The sequence below is a fragment of the Dermacentor variabilis genome, chromosome 9, assembly GCF_050947875.1.
Source record: "Dermacentor variabilis isolate Ectoservices chromosome 9, ASM5094787v1, whole genome shotgun sequence".
In the NCBI taxonomy this organism is placed as follows: domain Eukaryota; kingdom Metazoa; phylum Arthropoda; class Arachnida; order Ixodida; family Ixodidae; genus Dermacentor; species Dermacentor variabilis.
The window spans coordinates 16,975,045-16,999,075 of NC_134576.1; the positions used below are offsets into that span (position 1 = coordinate 16,975,045).

General features: G+C 47.7%; 1 protein-coding gene across 1 annotated transcript in view; it reads left to right on the forward strand.

Moving 5' to 3' along the window:
* Positions 1-23,310, forward strand: part of LOC142557967 (uncharacterized) — a 164,714-nt gene extending 141,404 nt beyond the window's left edge. Inside the window, exons 5-8 of the mRNA XM_075670144.1 lie at positions 788-925; positions 17,353-17,420; positions 21,626-21,742; positions 23,178-23,310. Of these exons, the coding sequence (XP_075526259.1) occupies positions 788-925; positions 17,353-17,420; positions 21,626-21,742; positions 23,178-23,310 (456 nt within the window). The remainder of the gene's footprint in view (positions 1-787; positions 926-17,352; positions 17,421-21,625; positions 21,743-23,177) is intronic.
* Positions 23,311-24,031: the final 721 nt, after the last annotated feature.

Here is a 24,031-nt window from a genome sequence, read left to right on the forward strand (position 1 = left end):
TTCTGCCTCGCCCATTGGTTAGGGCCGTAACTGAAAGGGACCTTGGCGCTAGCGTCGAAACAGCGTCTGCTCAAAAACAGCCAATGGCAGCCATGGGGAGATTCACCCCACTGGCTGCGTGATGACGCTCGAGTAGCGTGCTTCGTCTGTTCACCGATGACGCCACCGATACCATATATGGAAAAAAGGGCTGCATGAGCGGAGGTATGGCGGCTTCTGTGAATCCCACCCAAGCGCTGCCTCACGGAATCTCCCGATTAGCGAGGCCGTTACGCCATACTTTGCTCCGTTTGCAACGTACCGCGCGAGACAGATTGTCCACACCAGCTAATATTTCACGAAATAAAAAAAACGTATACACCTGCTCTAAAATTTCGCATTATGTGGCATCGTAATCTTCGGTGCATTTTTTTCTCAAAAATAAAGACCGTGCATATTTGAGCGAGTGGACAGCTGGCGGAGGTTGTGCAGACGGAAAGCCGCTCAGCAGATCCGCAGCGTCAAGACGGCATCAAGCAAACGGGTGTCTAGAAAATCAACTAAAGCAAACATGTGTCAATTTTTTTTCTGTGCACTACGTAGACAAACACCAGTGCTGCACTCAGGGTAACGCTTGCCATCACATCCCGGCTTTCGTAGGCCGTCAAAATCACCGCCAAATATCCTCAATGATGGTAAACACCACGAAAAGCTTCGCTTACATCGATTCGCACAGTGTGTTTGTGATCTTCATAATATTTATGTCATCTTTTTCTGGTCACTTTTATTCACGCGCACTCCCTTTCAGGATCTTCACATTGCTGCTGGATTTTCATCTATCGCCACCACACTGCACATCACTTCGTTCTTATTGTGTGCATCAACGGGAAATATGGTAATCTACGCTTTGAGAGACACCGTGGTCATTTGTCCGTCATCGTCAAAGGCAAGTATGTGAGGCTTGACTGTCTAATACGGGAAAGGCATCTTTCAATCCACTAAAGGGCCACTCACTGGTGTACTTAAACACCTTATTGTCTGTACACGCCATGTCTAAGACGATAACGACAAAGGTTTCGAGAGCTAACAATAATGGTGATTTGAAAGCGCAAACACACACAACGAAGATGAAAGAGAAAAGAACTAGCTTTCTTCTTCTTACATGTCTTTACGCTCCGATACAATCTTGAATCCACACTCCTGCACCTAAAGGGTATTTGTGTTTCTCAAATCACCGAGCTTTTGGAGATGCGACGCTTCCTCATGTGTATATATATATTAGCATTTTATTGGGCGAACTTGTGCCCTCCACCGAAAGTTACATTCAAAGCGAAGCAAGACCAGCGAACACTGGGCCCTCGTCGAAATCTAACCTGCTGGTCAAGCGCGTTGGATTTTATACACAAGTCATCGAAGGTTGCAGAGTAATGGGTGGTGCCCACGTGTCTTCCAGAGATTTCTACTCCAGTCGCGTCGCACATCCACGAAATCGGATTACACAAGGTTCAGTGAGAACAAACAGCGGATAGAACCATGTATAACATTCGAGAAACTAACTATACATGCAGGCGCGTCCAGCGCTGTGCGATAACATTTGTTAGGTGGTGAAAAGCATTCACCCGGAAAAGATAAAGTACATACACGTGTCTATGTATATATATATATATATATATTGTAGTGGGTAATATGCATGTGGCACAGCGCGGACTGCCACCGCTGCGGCGCAAGACCCGAGCTCGGGCTGTTGATGCGAAACGCTAGGACTCGTGATCTAGAGCTACCTGCGATCCCTCGAACGAGCTGCAATAAACCCCATTTCATTTGGTGGAGCTGCGGGGTAACCTTGAAAACTGGAACTACGAAGCCGGATGCTACCGACTGCTGCTACCATGCCTGACGAAACCACCCTGGAAGATGCACCACAGCCTCCGGCGGTCATCGTTTCCGCTGCATTGCGCCAGCGTGATCCTGCCATCTTTAGCAGCACCGATAATCATGACGTGGAGGATTGGTTGTCATCTTACGAACGGGTGAGCCAGCATAACAAGTGGGACGACGTCACCAAGTGGCACAGCGTGCTGTTTTACTTAACCGCCGTCGCGAACCTCTGGTTCCGAAACCACGAACACGATTTCACAACGTGGAGCAGATTCAAGACAAGTTTCACAGAAGTGTTCGGGCGCCCCGCTGTGCGCAAGCTTCGCGCAAAACAACGCTTACGGGGGGGCGCGCAACATCATGGTGAAACGTTCACAAGTTACATCGAAGATGTCATTGACCTGTGTGAGCGCGTGAATCCATCAATGGCGGAACAGGACAAGATAAAACACATTATTAAAGGCATTGATGAGGACGCATTTCAAATGTTGTTAGCGAAGGATCCGCGTACCGTGGCCGAAGTTATCAATTTGTGCCAAAGTTTTGGCGAGCTACGGAAACAACGCATCTTAGCTCCGCGCCCACCGCCTACGGAAGATTCGTTAGCAGCATTGGTTATTGGCGACAACCGCACAGCTTTGCTGACGCAAAAAAAAAGGAATTTGTGCGCGAGGAGGTCGCGCGACAGCTCTCGATTTTGCCGACCACGGAGAAGCCTTCTCAATATTTGGCTCCAGCGATTCGACAGGTAATTCAAGCTCCACCGAAGCTCTTCCACCTCCCGTGGCCGGCTCCCCTGGCCGCGCCTCTGACGCATGCTGAAGCCGCTGCACGGGCGCCTCGTCGGCCGGGATTCTCTCCTCCGCCTTCAGCGTGTCTCCAGCCGGTGTTCTCTCATCCGCCTTCGCCTCGCCAGCCAGTGGCTCCCTTTTTCAGCGCACAGCTGCAAGGTACAAATCCTTGGTGCACTGCTGACAACCGCCCAATATGCTATGCCTGCGGTACACCGGTACATGTAGCGCGCTTCTGCCGCCGGCGCTTGCCGGCCTTCGTGGGCACCGCGCGACCACCCAGCTCCGGCTTCCGACCATTCCGTATGCCTCAGCGACCACCACCGGAAGTCTACGCTGCTGATGACATACCAGCACCGCAGTCACAGCTCTACAGTACTCGTCGCTCGCCTTCTCCTCATCGGCGCTCACTCTCAGCCATGCGTCGTAGGCCCAGGGCCAGTACTATTGAGGCGGAAAACTGATTTCCGCAGTTCCTGAGGCACGAACTGCGTCATCGTCGGAACATCAAAGTCCTCGTTATTTCCCCCGCTAACGTTATTGAAGTGTCCGCTGATGGCATCAAATGTCTTGCGCTCGTCGATACAGGTGCTGCTGTATCCGTGATTAGTGAGAAACTTTGCCGTGAATTACGGAAAGTGAACATGATGCCTTCGGTACTATTGCTTAGAACAGCCAGTGCACAACAAGTTCAGCCAGTCGCTATGTGCACTGCCAGGGTGCTGATTCGAGACATTTTGTATTCGATTGATTTCTTTGTGCTAGCTTGTTGCTCCCACGATGTGATTCTTGGTTGGGATTTTCTGTCGCGCCATCACGCCGTCATTGACTGTGCACGTGATGAGGTTCAGTTCTCCGTTCTGTGCGATTTGCCATCTCACGACTTTCAAGTTCATGATGTTACCAGAATAAGTGTAGCTTAAGATACTGACCTTCCCCCTCACAGCGCGGTATTTGTCCCTCTTTCATGCTTATCGCTTACCGAAGCGACGGTCATGTTTTCACCCGCTGCCGTCTTCATTCGCCGCCAGCCTATATTGTTGCCTTTCGCCCTGCTCACGGTTCACCATGGGGCTGCAGAAATACTGATTTCTAACCCAAATTCGTACACTTTGGCTTTGCACTCTGGCGAGACTATTGGTACCATCCAGACTGTGGACGCTGACGTTATTGTGCATTTCCCTGTTCCCGACGACGTGGATACTGCCAACGTAACAGCACTGGCACGCCATGTGCCATCTCACCGAGTATCACCGGATGTTTTTTGTCGCTCTATTGCCGATAACCTCGAGCCGACACAACGTGAGCGGCTTATTACTCTTTTAAATGATTTTCACGCCTCTTTTGACTGCAACCAAGCATCATTACGCCGAACAAGTACCGTCTCTCACCACATTGATACGAGACATCACGCACCATTACGCCAGCGTCCGTACCGCGTGTCATCCACCGAGCTTCGTGTCATCGCCGAGCAAGTTGAAGACATGCTTGAAAGTGGTGTTATCAAGCCATCCTGCAGCCCTTGGTCGTCTCCAGTAGTACTCATTAAGAAAAAAGATGGCTCGATTCGTTTCTGTGTGGACTATCGTCGCCTCAACAAGATTACACGAAAAGATGTTTATCCTCTACCGCGCATAGATGACGCCCTGGATTGTCTTCATGGTGCCGAATTCTTTTCTTCTTTGGACTTGCGATCAGGCTATTGGCAAGTGCCAGTGGATGAATCCGACCGCTCGAAGACAGCTTTCATTACACCTGATGGCCTGTTTGAGTTTACAGTAATGCCATTCGGCCTCTGCAATGCACCCGCGGCATTCGAAAGGATGATGGACAATATTCTACGAGGGCTCAAATGGAAGACGTGCTTGTGTTATTTATACGACGTGGTAGTTTTCTCCCCTGATTTCACCACTCATCTCTCTCGTCTACGCGAAGTCCTTACTTGCGTTACCACCGCCGGCCTTCAACTTAACTTGAAAAAGTGCCGCTTCGGAGCCCGCCAGCTGACCATCCTTGGCTATGTCGTGTCCAAAGATGGCGTCCTTCCCGACCCTGACAAATTTCGTGCTGTCGCAGAATTTCCGCGGCCGACTACAGTGAAAGAGCTCCGAAGTTTTGTCGGTTTTTGCTCTTATTTTCGACGCTTTGTGCGCTATTTTGCCTGAATCATCGCTCCCCTGACAAAGCTCCTGGCTGGCCCTGGTTACTTTCGCGACTGGACTCCGGCATGTGACCAAGCCTTCACCACTTTGCGTCGTCTGCTTAGCTCACCGCCTGTTCTACGCCACTACGACCCGGGTGCACCGATTGAAGTTCATACCGACGCCAGCGGCGTTGGTCTTGGTGCCGTCCTAGCACAACGGAAGCCTGGCTTTCCAGAATATGTGGTCGCATATGCGAGTCGCGCTCTCACGAAGGCAGAATGCAACTATTCTGTCACGGAAAAAGAACGTTTGGCTATAGTTTGGGCCTTAAACAAATTTCGCCCTTACTTGTTTGGCCGTCCGTTAGACGTTGTGACAGACCACCACGCGCTCTGCTGGCTTGCGTCACTGAAAGACCCGTAGGGGCGTCTTGGACGTTGGGCTCTTCGGCTCCAAGAATTTGACATTCGCGTCATTTATCGATCCGGACACCAACATTCTGATGCAGATGCACTCTCCCGTTCGCCCATGCAATCCGACGAAACGCCACCTTCATCCATAGAGTGCCCGGTTGCTACGCTTGCTGTTACTGACATGCCGTCTAAACAGAGACAAGATCCGTGGATTGTGTCTCTCATTGACATTGTTAGCAGTTCTTCAACTTCTACATGTCCTCGAGCCCTTCGTCGCCAAGCCACCCACTTCGTGCTACGGGACGTCATCTTGTACCGCCGAAACTATCAGCCAGACGGTCGCAAATGGCTGCTAGTCATCCCTCGCCATTTGCGTTCCGACGTATGCACTTATTTCCATACAAACCCACAACAAGCTCATGCTGGCGTCCTGAAAACCTACGAGCGGCTCCGCCAGCGGTACAACTGGCGCGGCATGTATTCTTATGTCCGCAAATACATTAGGTCATGCGCAGCCTGTCAGCGACGCAAGACATCTTCTCATACGACAAGCCCTCTGCAACCTTTACCGTGTCCTGCACGTCCTTTTTATCGGGTTGGCATTGACCTTTATGGGCCACTTCCATGCAGTGCTAACGGAAATCGTTGGATAATTGTTGCAGTAGACCACCTCACAAGATATGATGAAACTGCTGCACTTGCTTCGGCTGCTGCTCGCGACGTCACCGCATTCATCTTACGGCATTTCGTCTTACGGCACGGCGCACCGCGAGAACTGCTCAGTGACCGAGGCCGTGTCTTCTTGTCCGAAGTTATTAATGAGCTACTCGCCGCGTGCCACACTATTCACCGCACCATTACGGCGTATCACCCACAGACAAACGGCCTAACGGAACGATTCAACCGCACTCTTGGGGACATGCTCACCATGTAAGTTGCGTCTGATCATTCCAACTGGGAGGATGTCCTCCCTTTCGTGACGTACGCATACAATACCGCCGTTCAGGCTACCACAGGCTTCTCACCATTTTTTCTTCTTTATGGACGTGAACCATCCACCACCCGTGACACCGTACTACCATATCACCCGCATGCCTCTGAATTCACCCCTCTTTCCGAAGTTGCTCGCCATGCTGAAGAATGCTGCCAACTGGCTCGCTCGTTCACGTCGGATACCCAAGGAATCCACAAAGATCGCCACGACAACGATCAGCCCACACAGTCCTTCGCCGTGGACTCTCACATCTGGCTTCGGCTGCCCTTCCAAGCTCCAGGCCTTAGCCCAAAGCTTCCTCCGAAATATCAAGGTCCGTACCGGATCGTCGCGTGTACTTCGCCTGTGAATTATGTGGTCGAACTGGTGACGCCATCTTCGGCCAAACGCCGCCGTGGCCGCGAGACCGTTCACGTCAGCCGCCTGAAGCCGTTCCACGACCCCCTTATCGTATCATCACCTTAGGTCGCCAGGATGGCTCTTCTTCGCCGCGGGGGAAGTTGTAGTGGGTAATATGCATGTGGTGCAGTGCGGACTGCCACCGCTGCGGCGCGAGACCCGAGCTCGGGCTGTTGATGCGAAGCGCTAGGACTCGTGATCTACACCTACCTGCGATCGCTCGAACGAGCTGCAATAAACCCCATTTTAATATATATATATATATATATGTGTGTGTGTGTGTGTGTGTGTGTGTGTGTGTGTGTGTGTGTGTGTGTGTGTGTGCGCGCGCGTGTGCGTGCGTGTGTGTGTGTGTGTGTGTGTGTGTGTGTGTGTGTGTGTGTGTGTGTGTGTGTGTGTGTGTGTGCGTGCGTGCGTGCGCGCGCGCGCGCGCGCGCTTCTGACCATCCGAAGATTACAACCCAAGTGAGAAGTATGTTACAGCATGGCATCATATCATATCTGGTTCGTTCAGTCCTTGGTCATCCCGAGTATTTCTCGCGATAAAAAAGGACGGGGCTACGCGATTTTGCGTAGACTATCGCAGCCTAAACAGCATTACCAAGCCGTATGTATATCCTCTTTCCCGCCTCGACGACACCTTCGATGGGCTTCAAGGGGCCACATTTTTCACTACACTCAATCTCCTCTCCGGCTATAACAATGTTACCAAGCACTGCGCTGGCTCCAAACAAAAAAAAGGCATGAAAAGCAAACTTTCCCAGTGGGCCCTGAAACTTCAAAACTACAGCTTCATGATGGTTCATCGAAGTGATTCTTGTAAGCAAGACGCAGACTACCTTTCACGCAACCCTGGCGCTGCAAATTACTCCACGCCGGCTTTTTTTAGTACTAGATCTCCAAGCTGCACAACCAAAGGATACCCAAATCTGCGACTTCGCCCGGCACCATGCTAGGGATACCAGTACACCCTAAGCGCCGCCTCGAGATATTTTAATCAGCGTATACGTACAGTCGAAGATGGTATCTTTTATTGTCGACGTTGACTGGGCTAGGCTGCAGCGGCACCGGCACCATGTTTAATCGCTGCTTGTTATTAATGCAGTTCTTCGGTTTCTTTGCTGTACCCTCCCTTTGCGGCATCACATAGCTTGGAACTGCTTCATCTGACTTGGCTCCCTTTACGGTCGAGCACGTGGATGTCACCGAGTGCTTGCCCAGGAACTGCTCTATCGCTTCCATATGCGACTGCCTCGGTGCGTCCCTCTTCAAGCTACAGCATGCCAGTCACCCCGATGTCCTGTCCTTTGATCTGCCAATCATCTACAACTCTCGGTCTTTGACGTCAACAGCCGATGGCAAAAAAAATCCAGCGCGTGGATCGACTCTTCAATGGGCTAGGCTGCAGTCGCCCCGGCACCATGTTTAATCGCTTCTTGTTCTTCCTGCAGGTATGTTACTGTTCTCATGCCGAGTGTATCCGATCTGATTATCGCTTTCTCCTGCTGCCTTGCCCACAAAGTCTTGTATCCTGCTGCTCGCATGCATTGTATTGCGCAAGTTGTCTCCTCTTGAGCGGAGATGTGGAAATCAACGCTGGACCCGGCCCTCGGTCTAGGTCTAGGCGTGGATCCGGTTCCGCTCCCGATGAGCACGATGATGCTCGCCCTTCCTTTGATAGCCATGACAACATCCCTTCGGTATCCGAAATGTTCTATAAATTATTGGAGGGGCAGACTCAGTAGGCACGAGATGTCGAAATTGACTCATTTCGACAGTCACTTGCGCGTCGCTTTGATGTTTTAGAGTCACGTGTTCATGCACTAGAATCCACTCCTATCTCCAAACACTCTAGTTTACTGTGTGATTTACGTGCTGCAATAAATGCCTTGACTATTAAGGTAATGGACTTGGTCTTAAAAAATGAATTTTGAAAATCATTCTCGTAGAAACGATCTGAGACTACACGGTATTTCTGAAGCAATGAATGCAAACGCTACACCCTTGCTGACTCCAGTTTCATCTGTGTTTACTGAGCACCTGAAGACTAGCTGCCCACATATCGAGCGCTGCCACAGGCTCGGTAGAGCACGCACTGGTTACATTCGTCCCGTCATTCTAAAACTTTCTAACTTCAGCGACAGAACCGAGGTTCTTAGGAACTTCTCAAAACTCAAGGGCTCAAATTTCGTCAATAAAGAAGATTTCTCTTCTAGGGTTCGGTTAATTCGGAAGAAAATCTGGGACGCATCAGCCTCTTTTCGGGACAGCGGTTCTGTTGCGAAGTTGAGATATGATCATGCTTTCATTAACAAGGTTCGCTATAACTGGGATGACAGTTCAAACTCATTAGTAATGGCACCCGCTCAACGTGTTTCTTCTGAGTCTGGCCGTTTGACTTCCGTTCCATCCACTTCCTGAATTCATCCTGGCCGTTTTGAGAACCTTGTCTTAAATATAAACGCTCGTAGTATTGTAAAAAATTTCCTGACTTATTGGCCCTTATATCTATTCATTCCCCCATGTTATCGGCATCACAGAGACTTGGCTGCACAATGGTATTTACGAATCTGAGTTCACTCCACCCGGTTTTGTTTCCGTGCGCTTAGATAGAATTTGCGGTACTGGTGGTGGCGTGGCACTGCTTATCCGGTCGGATCTACGATTCTCAGTCTTGCCTTCTCCTCCAGAAACAGAATCCGTGTGGTGTAAAATTTACCTTCATAATCAGTGTATTGTGATTAGTGTTATATATCGTCCCCCCGATTCTACTCTTGATGTTCTTCATGCTGTTGCAAATTTCATGAGCGAGATTAACCTTGCTTCGTCGAGTTTTGTCTCTGTGGGTGACTTCAACGCCCCTGGCATCCACTGGCCTTCATTGTCTGTAGTCTGTCGCGACACAGCTATTTGTAAAGAACTAATAAACATTTGCTTGTCCTTTGGCCTCACCCAGGTTGTTCCTAGTGCAACCAGATTAAATTCCGTCCTTGACTTAGTTTCTTTGAGCGCTAACCTAGCCGAACGTGACTTCTCTTGCGAGGTAATTGATGGTATTTTAGACCATAAAGGCGTTTTAGTGTCATTCTCTTGTCCAATTTCTAAATCCCCCTGCTCGAATAGTAGTTTCCCTGATTTCACTCGTGCGGACAACTCCATTACTGATGTCTTATCTGATCATTTCGATTCGTTTAGTGTACTTTCAGATAACCAGGAAATCAACTGCCTTGCTAATTACTTTGAGCGTCTTGTCAAATCATGTATCGGACGTTTTGTGCCCATTAAAACTAACAAAAGAAATTCTAACATTCCATGGATTACTCGTGATATCTTGCATTTGTCCGGTCGCGTTCGAAGGTTACGGCGTTCCAGAAGAGGCAGTGATGCCTTGGCGTTGGAGAGATCTGTTAAGGCAGAGAAAGAACTCAATCTTAAGTTGCAAAAGGCGATGGATTTCTTTTTTCGCTTTCGCCTGCACAATTTGTTAAGAACTAACCCATAAAAATTTTGGTCTTCTATTTTACCTCGCGATGCTTCATCCACTTTTTTCAGAATAGACAATGACGTCATCAACCCGCTGCTTTCAATAAGCATTTCCAGTCGGTGTTTGTTTCCGATAACAACTTTATCCCGACACTTACCGATATAGTTTCTTCTGAAGCAATCAGTGACGTTGAGATAAACTGCGAAAACATCCTCAACCTTATATTAAACCTGGATGTTAAGAAATGCACCAGTCCGGACGGGATACACAACGCGTTCCTGGTTCGCTATTCGTTGAGGTCATCGAAATATCTGTCAGTCGTATTCCGAAAGTCCTTATCATCCGCTACTGTAGCTGCTTCATGGAAGTTAGCCAAAATGCTCCCTCTTTATAAATCTGGAGATAAGCAGTGTTTGTCGAACTACAGGCCAATTTCACTGACATCGCCATCATGCAAAATGCTGTAACACGTCATTGATAAGCACATCACACTCTTTCTCGAATGAAATAATTTACTGTCTAACATGCAACGTTGATTTAGGCGCGGTTTTAGCACGTTAACGCAGCTAGCTGAGTCCACGCACGTCATTTCATTTAACCTTGATTTAGGCAACCAGGTTGATGCCATTTTAACAGATTTCTCGAAGGGATTGGACACCGTTTTACATTCTAAACTGATTGCTAAACTTAATGCTGTACTGAAAAATCCTCATTTAGTTAACTGGATTTGAAGCTTTCTCTCATTTCGCTCCCAATTTGCCTCTTACAGTTCGACTGACTTCGTTACTGTTTATGTGACATCAGGTGTGCCCCAAGGCTCCGTCCTTGGGCCACTTCTTTTTTTATTATATATAAACGATTTACCACTTCACTGCTATTCTAACATCCGTCTTTACGCTGATGACTGCGTCCTATATGAAGTGATTAACTGTTCTAATGATCATTATTGCCTTCAAGAGTCGTTTTCTAGGTGTTGCCATTGGTGTAACACTTGGCAAATGAACATTAATTCCAATAAAACCGTTCTGATGTCTTTCTGCAACAGATCAACCCCTCCCTTATTAGTTACTCGTTCAATGGCTGTGCTGTAGATAAGGTTTCTGAGTATAAGCATCTTGGTGTCATTTTTACGCATAACATGTTATGGTCTAAACACAGTGATTACATATGCAATAAAGCACTAAAAGATTAGGTTACTTGAGGCGAACGCTAACCCGATATCCGAAATATACAATGTTACTAATGTGTTAATTTCTAATCCGCCCTGTTCTTGATTATGCATCTGTAGTTTGGAGCCCGCATAAGCAGTTAGAGATTAATAAGCTAGAAGCAATACAGAAAAAAGCTGTGTGATCAATATGCCATCGTTACGTTCGCGACTTTTCGCCCTCTTCAACACTTTCTTCCTTGAACCTAAACATGCTCTCTTCTCGCCGCCATGTCGAATCAATAAAATTCTTGCATTCCATTGTCAATTCTTTGGTTAGGCTCTCAAATGATAATTACATTAACTTCGCGCCAGGGTCAACGAGAAGACATCATAACCCTGCTACGCACGTACTAACAGGTTCATATTCAGCTTTTTTTCCCCGCTCAATCGAAGGCTGGAATTCATTACCGGGGTCCATTCGCTCATGCGCATCCCGAATTTTCGCAACCGCCATCCTAGATGCATAATCCTGCTCACCTATGCCTGGCAGCATTTGTATAACTTCTTGTGTATTTTCCTTCCATCAGTGGTCTTTTGTAAAAGTGTTCACATGTGTTTGCCGCTGTATACTCCGATGCATTTTCTGTACCTTTTCTCAACCCACTCTTGCTATAGCGCAAATTGCGCTGCAGTATGTATAAAGAAATAAATAATACAGGAACTCAGTCGTATCTGCCTGGGGTTCCTGTGGGCATGCGACCAACCATACTTTTTATCTGTCACGACGGCCCCTCTGCTGGCCCCCTGGATCAGCAGAAAACTCTGGCTCACATTAAGGAAAAGTTTTGGTGGTCTGGCATACACGCCGGCGTCTACCTGTACGCGTCATCCTGCACAATTTTGTCAAGCTCGTAAGGTCGTCGCAGAGCCAAAACGTGTGCCCTTCCAACCAATCGCCCCTCCTAACGAACCGTTCGATATCATATACATTGGTCACATGGGCTCGTTTCCTCACAGCAAGCATGGCCCAAATTTCTCATTGTGGCCACTGACTGTCTGAAGAAGTGGGTAGGACTCCAAACCGTCCGGGATTCTGCAGCCGCTTATATAAAGACCTTCCTTAAATTGTGACTTATATTCCGACGTGACACGCCGAAGTTGCTGATTTCCGACACTTGCACGGCATTTATGTCGCATGCCTTTAAAATTTTCTCGCCTAAACATCGAATACAACATGCTGCAGCGTCCACTCAATAGTCACAAACAAATGGAGAGGCAGAGCGCACCAACCGCGCCATATAAGACACTTCTTACGTCTGTTTCACACACGATGACTGGTATGAATACGTCACTGCTGAGGTTTTCGCTCTTAACACTTCCCAACATGAAGCCATGGGAGGACGCAAGATTACCGTTAGGACATCTTGGCTTCGACACGTTTCTGAAAGAACGCCCCGCAAAAGGTGACTCCAGCGAGACCCAGCGCCACGCTTCCCTCCGAGCTCGGCTATTAATACTGCTCCACCAAGCGCAGTTCAATACTTCTTTCCAACGACGTCCTTGCGCGCTCTTTCCAATCGGGTGATTTACTCATGACTCCATGGGCACTGCGGTTACCTCGGCACTGGGAAAAGCTCTTACACAGGTTTTCTGGCCCTTTCCGTGTTGTGGAAGCTCTGGGTCAAGTGGCGTTACGTTTGGCCGTAATTGCAGTAGTTGATGGCAACCGTCGCAAGCGCAGGTTTCCTACTCATGCCAGTCAGATGAAGCATTACGTTCCTCGTGAAACCTGTACTGATCTCCCGTCTTACTCCTGTGCGAACTCGAGGGGAGAGGGGGCGGCGAGTGCAACAGTAACGAAGAACGCCGCAAGTGAAAGAAGAGGAAGAGAAGGGAAAGGCAGAAGTATTGAGTAGCTGTGGGTCCGGGGATAGTTAGTTTTTGGAACGGCTAAGATTAGGGTAGTGTCTCGTGCCGCATGGAAACTGCTCAAGGCGCCAGACTCCCGTTACAACATATGAAGGCCGAGAGCCATTCGCGCTTGAAGCAGAATAGACTATACAAAATACTTCAGTTATCCGAGGCTGTTGAAAACATTTTTTTGTGAACATCATTCATTATCATCTGACTTATGTGTACTACAGTAGACATGCAGTGGAGTTACCAAGGTGACGACTGGTTTGGCATCACGTAGTCGGTGTGCCATCCGAAATGAGCCGCGATTCTACTGCGCCTACGTACTATTGCGTTCAGTATACGAGGTGCAACATGCCAGCTGTCGACATAGTAATCTTCGGATCGAGCTGCAGGCACTAATCTTGGACGTGTCAACAAAAGTATGGCAAATGTTCTATATATATATACTGCTTCAGCAATGCTCTCAACGCCTGTTCTTTCTCGAAACTAATTTTACACGCACACACATGCACGTCTACATATTTATGCACGCCGGAATATTTATGTTCAACGAAACTAAATATTCTTTAAAGATCTGCAGTGGCAGACAATGCAATTTTGTCTCATCAGCTTGATTATTCGAAGACAGTGACAGTGCACAAATGATAAATTACATACTGGTGTTAAAAAAATTAACGAAATATTATTCACTAAAGGCAAATAATTAAGCGCAAGTCGGAAAATGCGAAATAGCAGCCAAGTATCAAAGTAATATTCCTTTATATAAAGCATATTCTTAGCGCCAGTTTTGACAACACGTCCTCGAAAGTTGCGGGGAAATGCACCGATGTGTCAAGTAATGCGCACACTGCAATATTGATTGAGGATTGCTTTTATCTGGAGCATGATTGCATTTAACTACATATTGGCCCGCACTAGTTACGCTAGAAGTCGAGGAAGAAGTGTGCGTGGTAGCTGCTGCAAAAACGAACTGCAAACGGCCGTTCGCTTAGAACTGACTGACTGGCTTTTCCTCTCGCTACAAACTGGTGGAGGTGCTGGGTAAACGTCATTTTTCGTGATCTTGTTCAGTTTGCGATAATCGACACAGAATCGCAGTGAGCCGTCTTTCTTTTTAACTAATACAACAGGTGAAGCCCAAGGACTTGTCGATGGTTGAATGACATCATCGTCGAGCATTTTTTTAACTTGATGACGAATAGCATCCTGTTCTTTCTGCGCACGCTTATCGCGTGTCGGCGAACAGGTTGGACGGTCGGTTCAGTGATGATTCTGTGTTTGATTAAAGGAGTGTGTTTGACCTTCGACGTGGTGGAGAAACAGTCGCTAAATGACGATAGCAGAGTGAGGAGCCTCTCCTTCTCGTTTTGGTCTAGCTGTGGCTTGACGTTGATGTGACTGGTCAAGTCCACATCGCTGGGTTCCGGAATCGAGATTTTCGTTACCGAAGCACAGACCACCTTTTCAAAGTAGGCCATGGTGGCATGCCTCGCAAAGTGCTTGTATTCGCCACTGAAGTTGGTAACTAGAATCGTGGTTTGCCTATGTTGGAGCTCTACGAGACCTCGTGCGACGCCGACTTCGCGATCCAGCAATATGGTGAGGTTACCATCGGCGATGCTTATTCCTAGTTGGTCCTGGGGGCATTCAACGAGGACGAAGATGCTACTTCGAGGCGGTAACGTCACGCAGTCATCGAGCACGCGTAAAGCCGCGTGGTGATGTTCATCCTTCACACTCGAATCCGAAGAAACATAGAAAACGTCACGAACAGTCACGAAGGTTAATGATAGCCCGATATTCCTGGAGAAAATTCATGCCCAGTATAACTAGCCGAAAACACTTGGGCAGCACAAGGAAAGACGCTACGAAAGTCGAAGTATAAATTGCGAGTCTGGCGGTGCATCGTCCAATGGGTGACACGAGGTGTACTCCGGCCGTAATCAGATGTGGGCCGTCCCACGCTGTCAGCATCTTGCGTAGCCGAGTGGCCAGTGAGGCACTCATAACCGAGTAGTCAGCTCCCGTATCGACAAGTGCAGTTGCCGAATAATCGTCGATGGAAGCAGTAATAGCAGCAGAAGTTCTTTTTGCAGTTTCGAATGAAGACGTCAGCGGTACGTCGCGAGGGGTTGGCGTCGGCGGAGGAAATTTGACGGTTGGCATGACAGCGGCCTCACCCCCGGAGGTTGCCGTTTTCACTTTCCCCGGCGCGGACTTCCACCGTTGACTCCAGCGGAATCAAAGGCTGGTTGAGCAAGGTTTGGTGACGCGCACCGCCGAGGTGAAGGCGACCGTGACTGTCTTCGCTGTGGGGCAGGAGGAAGCCGGTTACTTTCTAAGTATTACTCGATTTCGTGCGGCCGTTCGCCATAGCGCGGGCAACGGGCGTCCGGATGGTATCCCCGCAGACCAATCCGTCGCTACTGGCAGTCGCGATACATGTGACCAGCCTCCCCGCAGTGATATCACAACGGAGCGTTCTCGGAGGCGCGCCATACTGTCGATTTGCGCGGACCAGGATGAAAGGGTGCTTGCGGATTCGTGTGGTGGATCGGACTTGGGGAGCGTCGAGGAATCCCAGCAGGCGGCTGCGAAAAACGGCCCGTCGACGGCGCGCAAGCCCGAAGAGCATCCGCGTACGAGAATGTGGGAGGTTCGGGTCGTGTTTGTGGCGAGGGATGAACCACTTTGCCGATTTCTTCCCGAATGACATGCGTAAGAAACGCGGCACTGCGAGGTGCCGGAGCCGATGCATAGGACTTCTGCAGTTCTCGAACAATTTGTCGTGTTAGCTCGGTAAGGGACTCCCTGTCACAATTTGCAGGTACGAGAGAGCATGCAGCAGTCGCAGTCATGGTGGTCTGGCGTTCATGCTGCGAGAGCCGCTGCCGAAGCATATGTTCCATGACTGTTGCCTCACGAACGAACTGAGAGACTTGTGGGAGGATTGCGCACGAGACCCGCGAAAAGCTGTTCCTTTACGCCTCGCATGAACAGACGCACCTTCTTGTCTTCTGGCATTAGTGGATCGGCCCGACGGAACAATCGCGTCATGTCTTTGACGAACATGGCGACGGTTTCGTTTGGCATTTGGAACCTCGAAGACAGTGCCTGTTCAGCTCTTTCTTTCCCTTCGGGAGTGCTGAAGGCTTCGCAAAGCAGTCGGTAAAACTCCTGCCAGCAGGTAAATGAGACTTCGTGGTTCTCGTACCATACTCTCGCCGCGTCTAAAAGGGAAAAGTAGACGTTCTTCAACTTACGTCGATCGTCCCAGTCGTTAAAGGCGGCGACCTGCTCGAAATGGTCCCACCAGTCTTCAACGTCCTCAAAGGCGTCGCCATGGAACAGGTTAGGCGTGCCAGGCGCGTTGAGAATGCATGGTACGGCAGCATTTGGGATCCCTTCGGTTTGGCTTGCGGTAGTTGTTGACATCTTGCTCACGGAGCTTGCCAGGGGACTGTATTGCGGTGGAAGACCTTGGAGGCGACGGCTGCTTCGATAGATGTCTGCCGTCCCCGAGGTACTGGCGTCGGTAGCTTCTGGTTCAGGACCCGTAAGCATACGATGGATGCGTACCCAGCACTTCCACCGGTTTGTCTCGAGAGGAAAAGCCAGTCAGTCAGACAATATTTTGAGGTTGTATTTTTATAAACTACTGCTAAGCACAGGCGTGCCGCACGTCCTACTGACCCATAGATTTAGTATTGCGGGCGAAATTCTATGGAAGTCTTGGTGCAAGCGTGCAGAGGTTGTATCTATTTCGAATGTTTCTTTGCAAAATGTTTGCCATTAATTACCAACTGCAATGTCATTACACGCTTGTCATCCAAAACTTAAAGTTAGCTGGTCAGTGTTGTTCGGTCTAGTAAAATATTCAGGGAGTGCTTATACGCTCACTCCTGCGGTAAATTACCAGCTTTCTTGCAGGATGAAAACTGTGGACGTTACTTTTTCAACTGTTAGTAGCGTTTACAAAAGTCACTTCTTTTTCTTTAATTCATGGTAGATAAAGCCGCAAAGCACGTTCATAAAGTATACCTTACGGGACTAGCTGACAGTTTTCTATGTGGCACGTTCCTTACGCGCCAGTTTGACAATGTTAGACCAAGGTTGTGGTGAGGCGTATAGGTGGTACAAGTTTTTCTATAAAATGGGTTGCCTTCCCAAAAACTGAAGCCGTTACCTATTGTGTGATTCCAGTCCGTTGTACCAGAAGAGGAAGAAGCCAAGTCTCTGGTGGGCGCACTTTTCGTTGTCAATATGTACAGGTAACTCAGTTCCTTCGATTCTATCAGCCCTGATTTTTTCTCGACACCATTTTCTTTATTACAGAAAACATCTGTCAGATACACTGGATCAGAGCGTTTCAGGAGTCTGCATAGTAAAGTGTACGCGAGTATGAAATGTAATGTCAGATGAAAGGGAGTTTGTAGCGCGAGGCAGATTTCTAGATCCCAGCTAGAATATGTGACATGATATGATACGAAATACGACGGCGAATACAGTGTCCATATCATGCCACGCTGACTAGCCCTAGTAACTAATCAAAACCAACTTGAAGAGTTGATTGTAAGGGTAGTTGGTTTTCCGTAATTGAACTTGTAACTTAGCGCGATAAAAAACCCACATGGACAAAAAGACTGCTTGTTTTTTCCATCTTTCTTTTTCCTGTGGTTCTAATCGCGCTTAGTTTCTAGTTAGGAACCAAGTTGACCGCCTTTGGTTCACTCTACCGGAAGAGTTTCGTTTGTACAAAGTTGCACAGAGGCGCACCTGCATTCTCATCTCTTCGCCGAAGAAGAATAACAAAAGATGGGCGTGACAAGAACAAGCGCACAAGCTTTGCTAGTTGCTAGTACACAAGCTAGTTTTCAAATCTAGCCATGCCGCATAAATATAGGACGGTATTTCACGAGTCGATCTTCAGTGAGTAATCATTGCAGGTTATTAGGCGGCAGAGCTGTAATGTTAGTGCTTAACACAGCTAGTATTCTCGTTGTAGATTCTTGATTTATGCTACCAGCGCAGTGTAAATCCATAACAAAGAGAAACGCTGTTTCTACACATTTTCTTTTGTGGTGCCGTTTATTTGATCGGATAACTTAAATTAGGAATCTTGCAACCAACTAACCCCTTTAAGAGCATTTCTAAGAGTTTATTCTTCATGTAGAAAACACACTATACCTTTTGTCATTTGATGGTATAGAAATAGTACGAACATCGCATTATTGATTATTGTTATTTCAGATTGCGTCACTGAGGGAAACCTAATAGGTTACTAAAGCGTCCACTGTACCAAAACTAGCCCTTTATTGCACGAAAAGAAATTAAACTTTCAAAGAGCGGTTGGTTTAACTTTCTACCAATGCGCCTCCAGGAAAAGTCCAGAAAAGTTTTTTTTCCGCTTTCAATTGTTTATTTCTTCAGATACAAAATGTCCACTTCAATTGGCAATATGTGCAACACAACCAGTGCATGTACGTGCCGACAGTTTTCCCCCAACAGGCACAATTCCTGCCACCACATTAATGAACGTAATCTTCAATACATCATTTTAGATGAGATGAACGCTACCGCGAACTATGGAATGGGAAAAACAGTCACTTTTGCCGGTAATGCTCAAGTATACCTTGCAGTGGCGTAGCCAGGAATTTATTTTGAGAGGAAGGGGGGAGACCAATTCTACCGGGGAGGGGTTGGAAAAGACAGCTGGTTTTGTCGCACATCGCGTCATGCCTGATATGCAGGAATTCAGCGATAGAGGGGGGTAGGATAGGGCTTCACGTGCGCCGTGTCCCCCCTTGCGGCTCCGACCTTGATGCGCTGCATTGTGCGCAACTAGATGTCGCTTTCCTCTTGCCAAGCGACGTTGTACGTACTTGTGCTGCACATTATCTCTGACAGGAAATATTATTGACGTTGCCATGACGCACGTGGTGGCAATTCAACTATAGCTTTGGCATGTGGCCTTAATTTCACAGCGGCAGCAGCTGCGGGTAACCCATTCAATCGTTTTTTCCCAATAGCTCCGTGGATAATATAATGCCTAAAACGTTACATCAAAATGTCTCGTAATAACAAAAACAGTGGAATCCAAAGTGAAAGGAATAAGGACTCCACTGTGCAGTAAACACTACCACGCACGTGTTGTTCCAGTTATGCATGTTGTCAACTGCAATGGTCATTTTAGAACATGCGTTTCGAAGAAAGAACCTGGTTTCACTCAGCCACAATATTTAAAGGTCTTGCCTCCAAAGACTTATATCCCTTGTAGGCAATTCTATGTATCAGACCACAACGTAACGCGAGCTAAACTGCGGGGACGCGCGTGACTTAGCCGCCGGAACAACAGCACGCTATCTTTAAAGCAGTTTTGGCGAAAAACGGTGGTTGGTGATGACACTTTTAAGGCAGCTCTAGGAACCTACATTGGCCACTGGAGTTGACACTATGCATGAGAGCTCTCGGAAGCGTTAAACTTGCTTTAAAATTAGCGAAAAGTTTTTCACAGTAGTAGTTAACGTGTAACAAAAGGCCACTACGCGGATGCAGAGGAATACCAGGACGCAAATGCAGCGCTGACTGCAAAAAAAAAAAATACCACAAGCAAGAGCTACTCAAAAATTGGCTTTGTTAAGTATCCAACGCTCAAAGTAAATGCAGGCTTCTGGTATGTTTCTCGTCATCATCTCAGTCAGACTCTGGCTACTGGCTGAACTGCGGTGCGATGAAGAATGACCGAGACGCAACCAGGTGCGCCGCTGTGCAACCCGCATTCATTGTTGCATGCTGCGTGCAGGCTGTTTCCTTGCTAATACTCGATCTCATCATACAGACGACTGGCGACGTAGCTTTACTTTTGCTAACGAGATATCTGTGGACCTCGGGGGCCACCACTGGAGAAACCAGCGCTACTATCGCTAGGACGTAGAAAGTGACATCACGTGAGTCGCGTTCGCGCCTTCACGCCTTTGCCGCAGGTATGCAGTTCACACACTCACCACTCCACTTCTCTAGCTTGGCAATCGGAACACAGTGGCGCGTATAACCAATAAAAATCAAAGCCTTAGTTGCTGACATTGACGTTTACCTTCAGGTGCCTAAGCACTCCACTGCATTGGTAGAGCATCAAGTTTGCTCGCAAATCTTATGGTTTGGGGCACCACGAGGCCTTCCAGTTAACGTTAGCACAGCGAAACGAGGCGTCGACGAGTTTCGCTATGGCTGACGGCCACGATTGTGCCAATGGCCACCGTTTTCACTGGCCTGCAGCACTCGCCTGCAGTTTTCTTTCTAGAGCACAGCTCTCAGGCGTCTGTTCCTTCGTTCAGTGTCGGCGTCCCTCGGCGTAACCGAGTGAACAAGCACAGCGAAGGATGAAAAAGCGAAAGTGGAGGGCAGTGGGGGATGAAAGACGGCGAGAGCGAAGAGAGCAGGCGGAGGAAAGCGGAGGAGTAGAGCATGGCGAAAGGGCGACGAGGAAAGCGTAGTGCTGCACAAGACGTGCTCCACAGTGGCGGCCATGCATGTGGCGAGTGCGTCCGCTGATGCCATATATGGAAACAAAGCGCTGGTGTGGCCTGCCGACCCACTGCACTGCTTCGCCTGCGCCGCCACCGCTAGAAAATGAGCCACGCGTTGCCATGTTCACGCTTTCTTTGTGGAACAGTGAGCGATGCAACCGGTGGAAACCTGGCGCTGCTGCTAAACGAGATTCAGTGCCGCCGCCGTGAGGACCCTGTCGTTCAGAACAAACTTATTTGTCCCAATATATCGAGATTTCAAAACACCTTAACAGCTCCGCTCAAAATTAGCATGAGGGAGTACCGTAATAGTCAATGAATTTTATTTTAAGGATCTGTCGTGGCACATTCTATTAATGAACTCTGCGGTTTTTGGTCAAATACTACCAACTTATTGGACTTGCGACACCAGTCTGCAATAGAGATGCCTATCCGTGCTCCAAAGGGTAATGATCAATACTTTTTTTTTAATTTCCAAGCACTGTATTTCCTCGTTTGTTAGGCGGTTATTATAGGCTTGGACATTAGACGGAAAGTTCACGTAAATATGTGGACGACCCCTCGATTTTTTTGTGGCTGTTCTCAGTTCATGAGCAGTGGCCTTTAGGTGAAGAGCGATATCAGTAATAGTAATATTAGTAATATAAGACTAGTTTAAATGACTTAAAGTCATTTCAACTAGTCGCACTTTGGCACAAAGATGTCCTTGCAGAAGTGCTTAGTGGACATGTTATTTGGTCAGCTGAGAAAGTCATGATTCGCTGCGCTGTGGTGTGCGTGAGTAAGAGACAGGTGCCTCCAGCCCATCATCACTTCAGCAGCAGACGAAATCGACACTTACAGGCTACCCACCCCGCCTCCTGTTGTCCTGTTTAAATGGCAACGTAAATCTTATTATGGTTGTTGCTGTCGTCGTATCTATCAAAGGAAATTTTCATCTTTCACAACAGGAGCTTGAGGACTCTAATCATTTCGAAGACGGTGGATCTAAGCGAAATACCGAAACTCAGTAAAAGCATGATCTGCACGCCTGCTATTAAAGAAGCTTACCGCTGGTCGGTAAAAGGGTAAGAAACTGTCTTTTTTGTGTGGTTTCCGTTTATATAGGAGCAGCGGGCCCAACCGCAATACGAAAAATGTTGTACGCGGCATCATTGGCCAACCAGACTCTCGGCTAACGGCATTATTTTAACTATGTCATCATCGGCAGGGGTAACCACCAAGTTAAGCATGGATGAAGTCGAAAAAGGCCTTGTGCTTTCTTACATTAACAAACTGGCCTGACCACGTTCTCGTCTATCGTGTATCTCGTAGAGCAGCATTTCTGGGCGAGTGAAGTTTAAGATAAGAGTTTAGAATACTATCTGTAGGACGTTAAATATAGAAGAATTCTCTGTGCGTAATATGTCATCAAATTCTTTTCTAAGAGGGGCCCAATTCAGTCTGTCGTGCATCCTGTGCTCACAGACATAATATCAGTAAATGAGTACAAGTACAATGAACTGCTAACGCAGCGTGGCACTTGTATTTCCTCCCAAATGACGAACGCACGCGCAGCGGATTTTCCCTGTCATAAATCAAAGCTTACGCACGTTCCATGCGCACATGTCCCACAATGCCTTTTCTTTAAGCATGCGGCACGCGTGTATCTTCCGATACTCCCACCCGCATTCACGTGCCGGTGTTACAAGACATTATGAGGCTACGGCTTGAAGTAGTAAAGGCACGGCGCAGAAGACCAGGACTCAAGAAGAACACAAACGAGAGGACGGACAACAGGACCGGCGACCGCAAAGGCAAGGCGCTGGTCCTGTCATTTGTGTTCTTCTTCCTGAGTCCCGGTCTACTACTACTACTTCAAGCATGAACCAACTAGCCCAAGCAAGAGTTTTGCTGAGGCTACCGCACTTCTCGTTTCATGCCAGTTGGCGGCATCAGGGGTTTCACAAGAAGACGACCAAACACTGAATGATGAAATAACTAGAGGACTAAAAAATACACAATTCATGAAACAGGAATGCCACAAGTCCCAAAAGCCTTGAAGATGAAATTGCACATAGTACCATCTATAGCACTTGCGTTCCATCAAAAATTCTTCCAGAGTGGGCTCAAAACGCGGAAATGCTTCACGTTCCGATATTTATAATCTGTGCTGCCACAGCTGCCCACTGTTGACTTTCTTTTTTCATTTCTTCAACCGAAAAGCCGACGTCGTCAATGCCATTGTTTACCGTTCGTCTTTCCTTTCCCTCCCTCCAGTGTAAGAAAGCGAAGCACGCCCTTTTCTGGTTAACAACATTGCTTTCTCAAATCATTTTCTCATCTCTTTCCTTGTGGCATTGTTACCACCACAAAAAGTAAACGTCGGCTCCAGTAAACGCATCATTAGCATATTTTTAGAACCTCTTATCAGCCTGTCAGTCACTGCTGGAGGAAGGCCTCTCCCAGTGATTGAGTCCTAACGAGGTTTCGACAATAAATCTGTGCTCGCCTTTGACGCAGGGGACGCACAAAGAAGGAGAGCAGTTTCATCCATTCGGTCTTCTCGGCAGTGTGGCTGGACGCCTTCTGGGTGGTGATCACTCACCTGGGCTACTACGCATGCCTCACGGCAAGGAGCGTCGTTTTAGAGTAAGAAACAGATGCGCCATACAGACATACGGTTATTTTATTTGGGCAAAACAAATGGAAAGTTCGCCCGCAAGGCAACAGGAGGGCATAATCCTCCTGACTAATGCCTTTACCTCGCTGGAGTCGCAGAAGTCGCAGTTTACAAGTATCGATATAATCAAATCATCATCATCATCATCATCATCATCATCATCATAAATCAAATCAAAATCATATTATTTCTGCGAATTTCCGCGGAGACAGAGACCAAAGGCTGAAACAGACGGACTGGGCCCCTGCCCCCGTTCAGTTCACACAGCATTTGCGCGTACAATAACGTATACAGTAAGGTGCACATTATATGAAAATTGCAGTTCCACTCAATGCACAGCCGAATAAGGAAAGAAAGTGACTTCTAATCAATCAGATAACAAGTATGAGATACATACATATGCACACAGATCAGATCACGCAGATAGATATGCATATACAAAAAGGTAACTCAGGATTCATGTGTTAGTAGGCCTTTTTATCATGTTACAGATATGTAGAGAGCGATAATGTACCAGTACGCTGTGCGTACAAAAGAGAAAAGAAAAATTTAGAAATGCTATGAATAAAGTAGAAACTAATTTAAAACAGTCAGCAATACACATGATGTTGTGACAAGAAGCGTTTTGTATATTCTTTTATGTTTACCAGTGCTATCTGCCGAAATTATTTTGACTTTCTGTTTATTTAGAGTC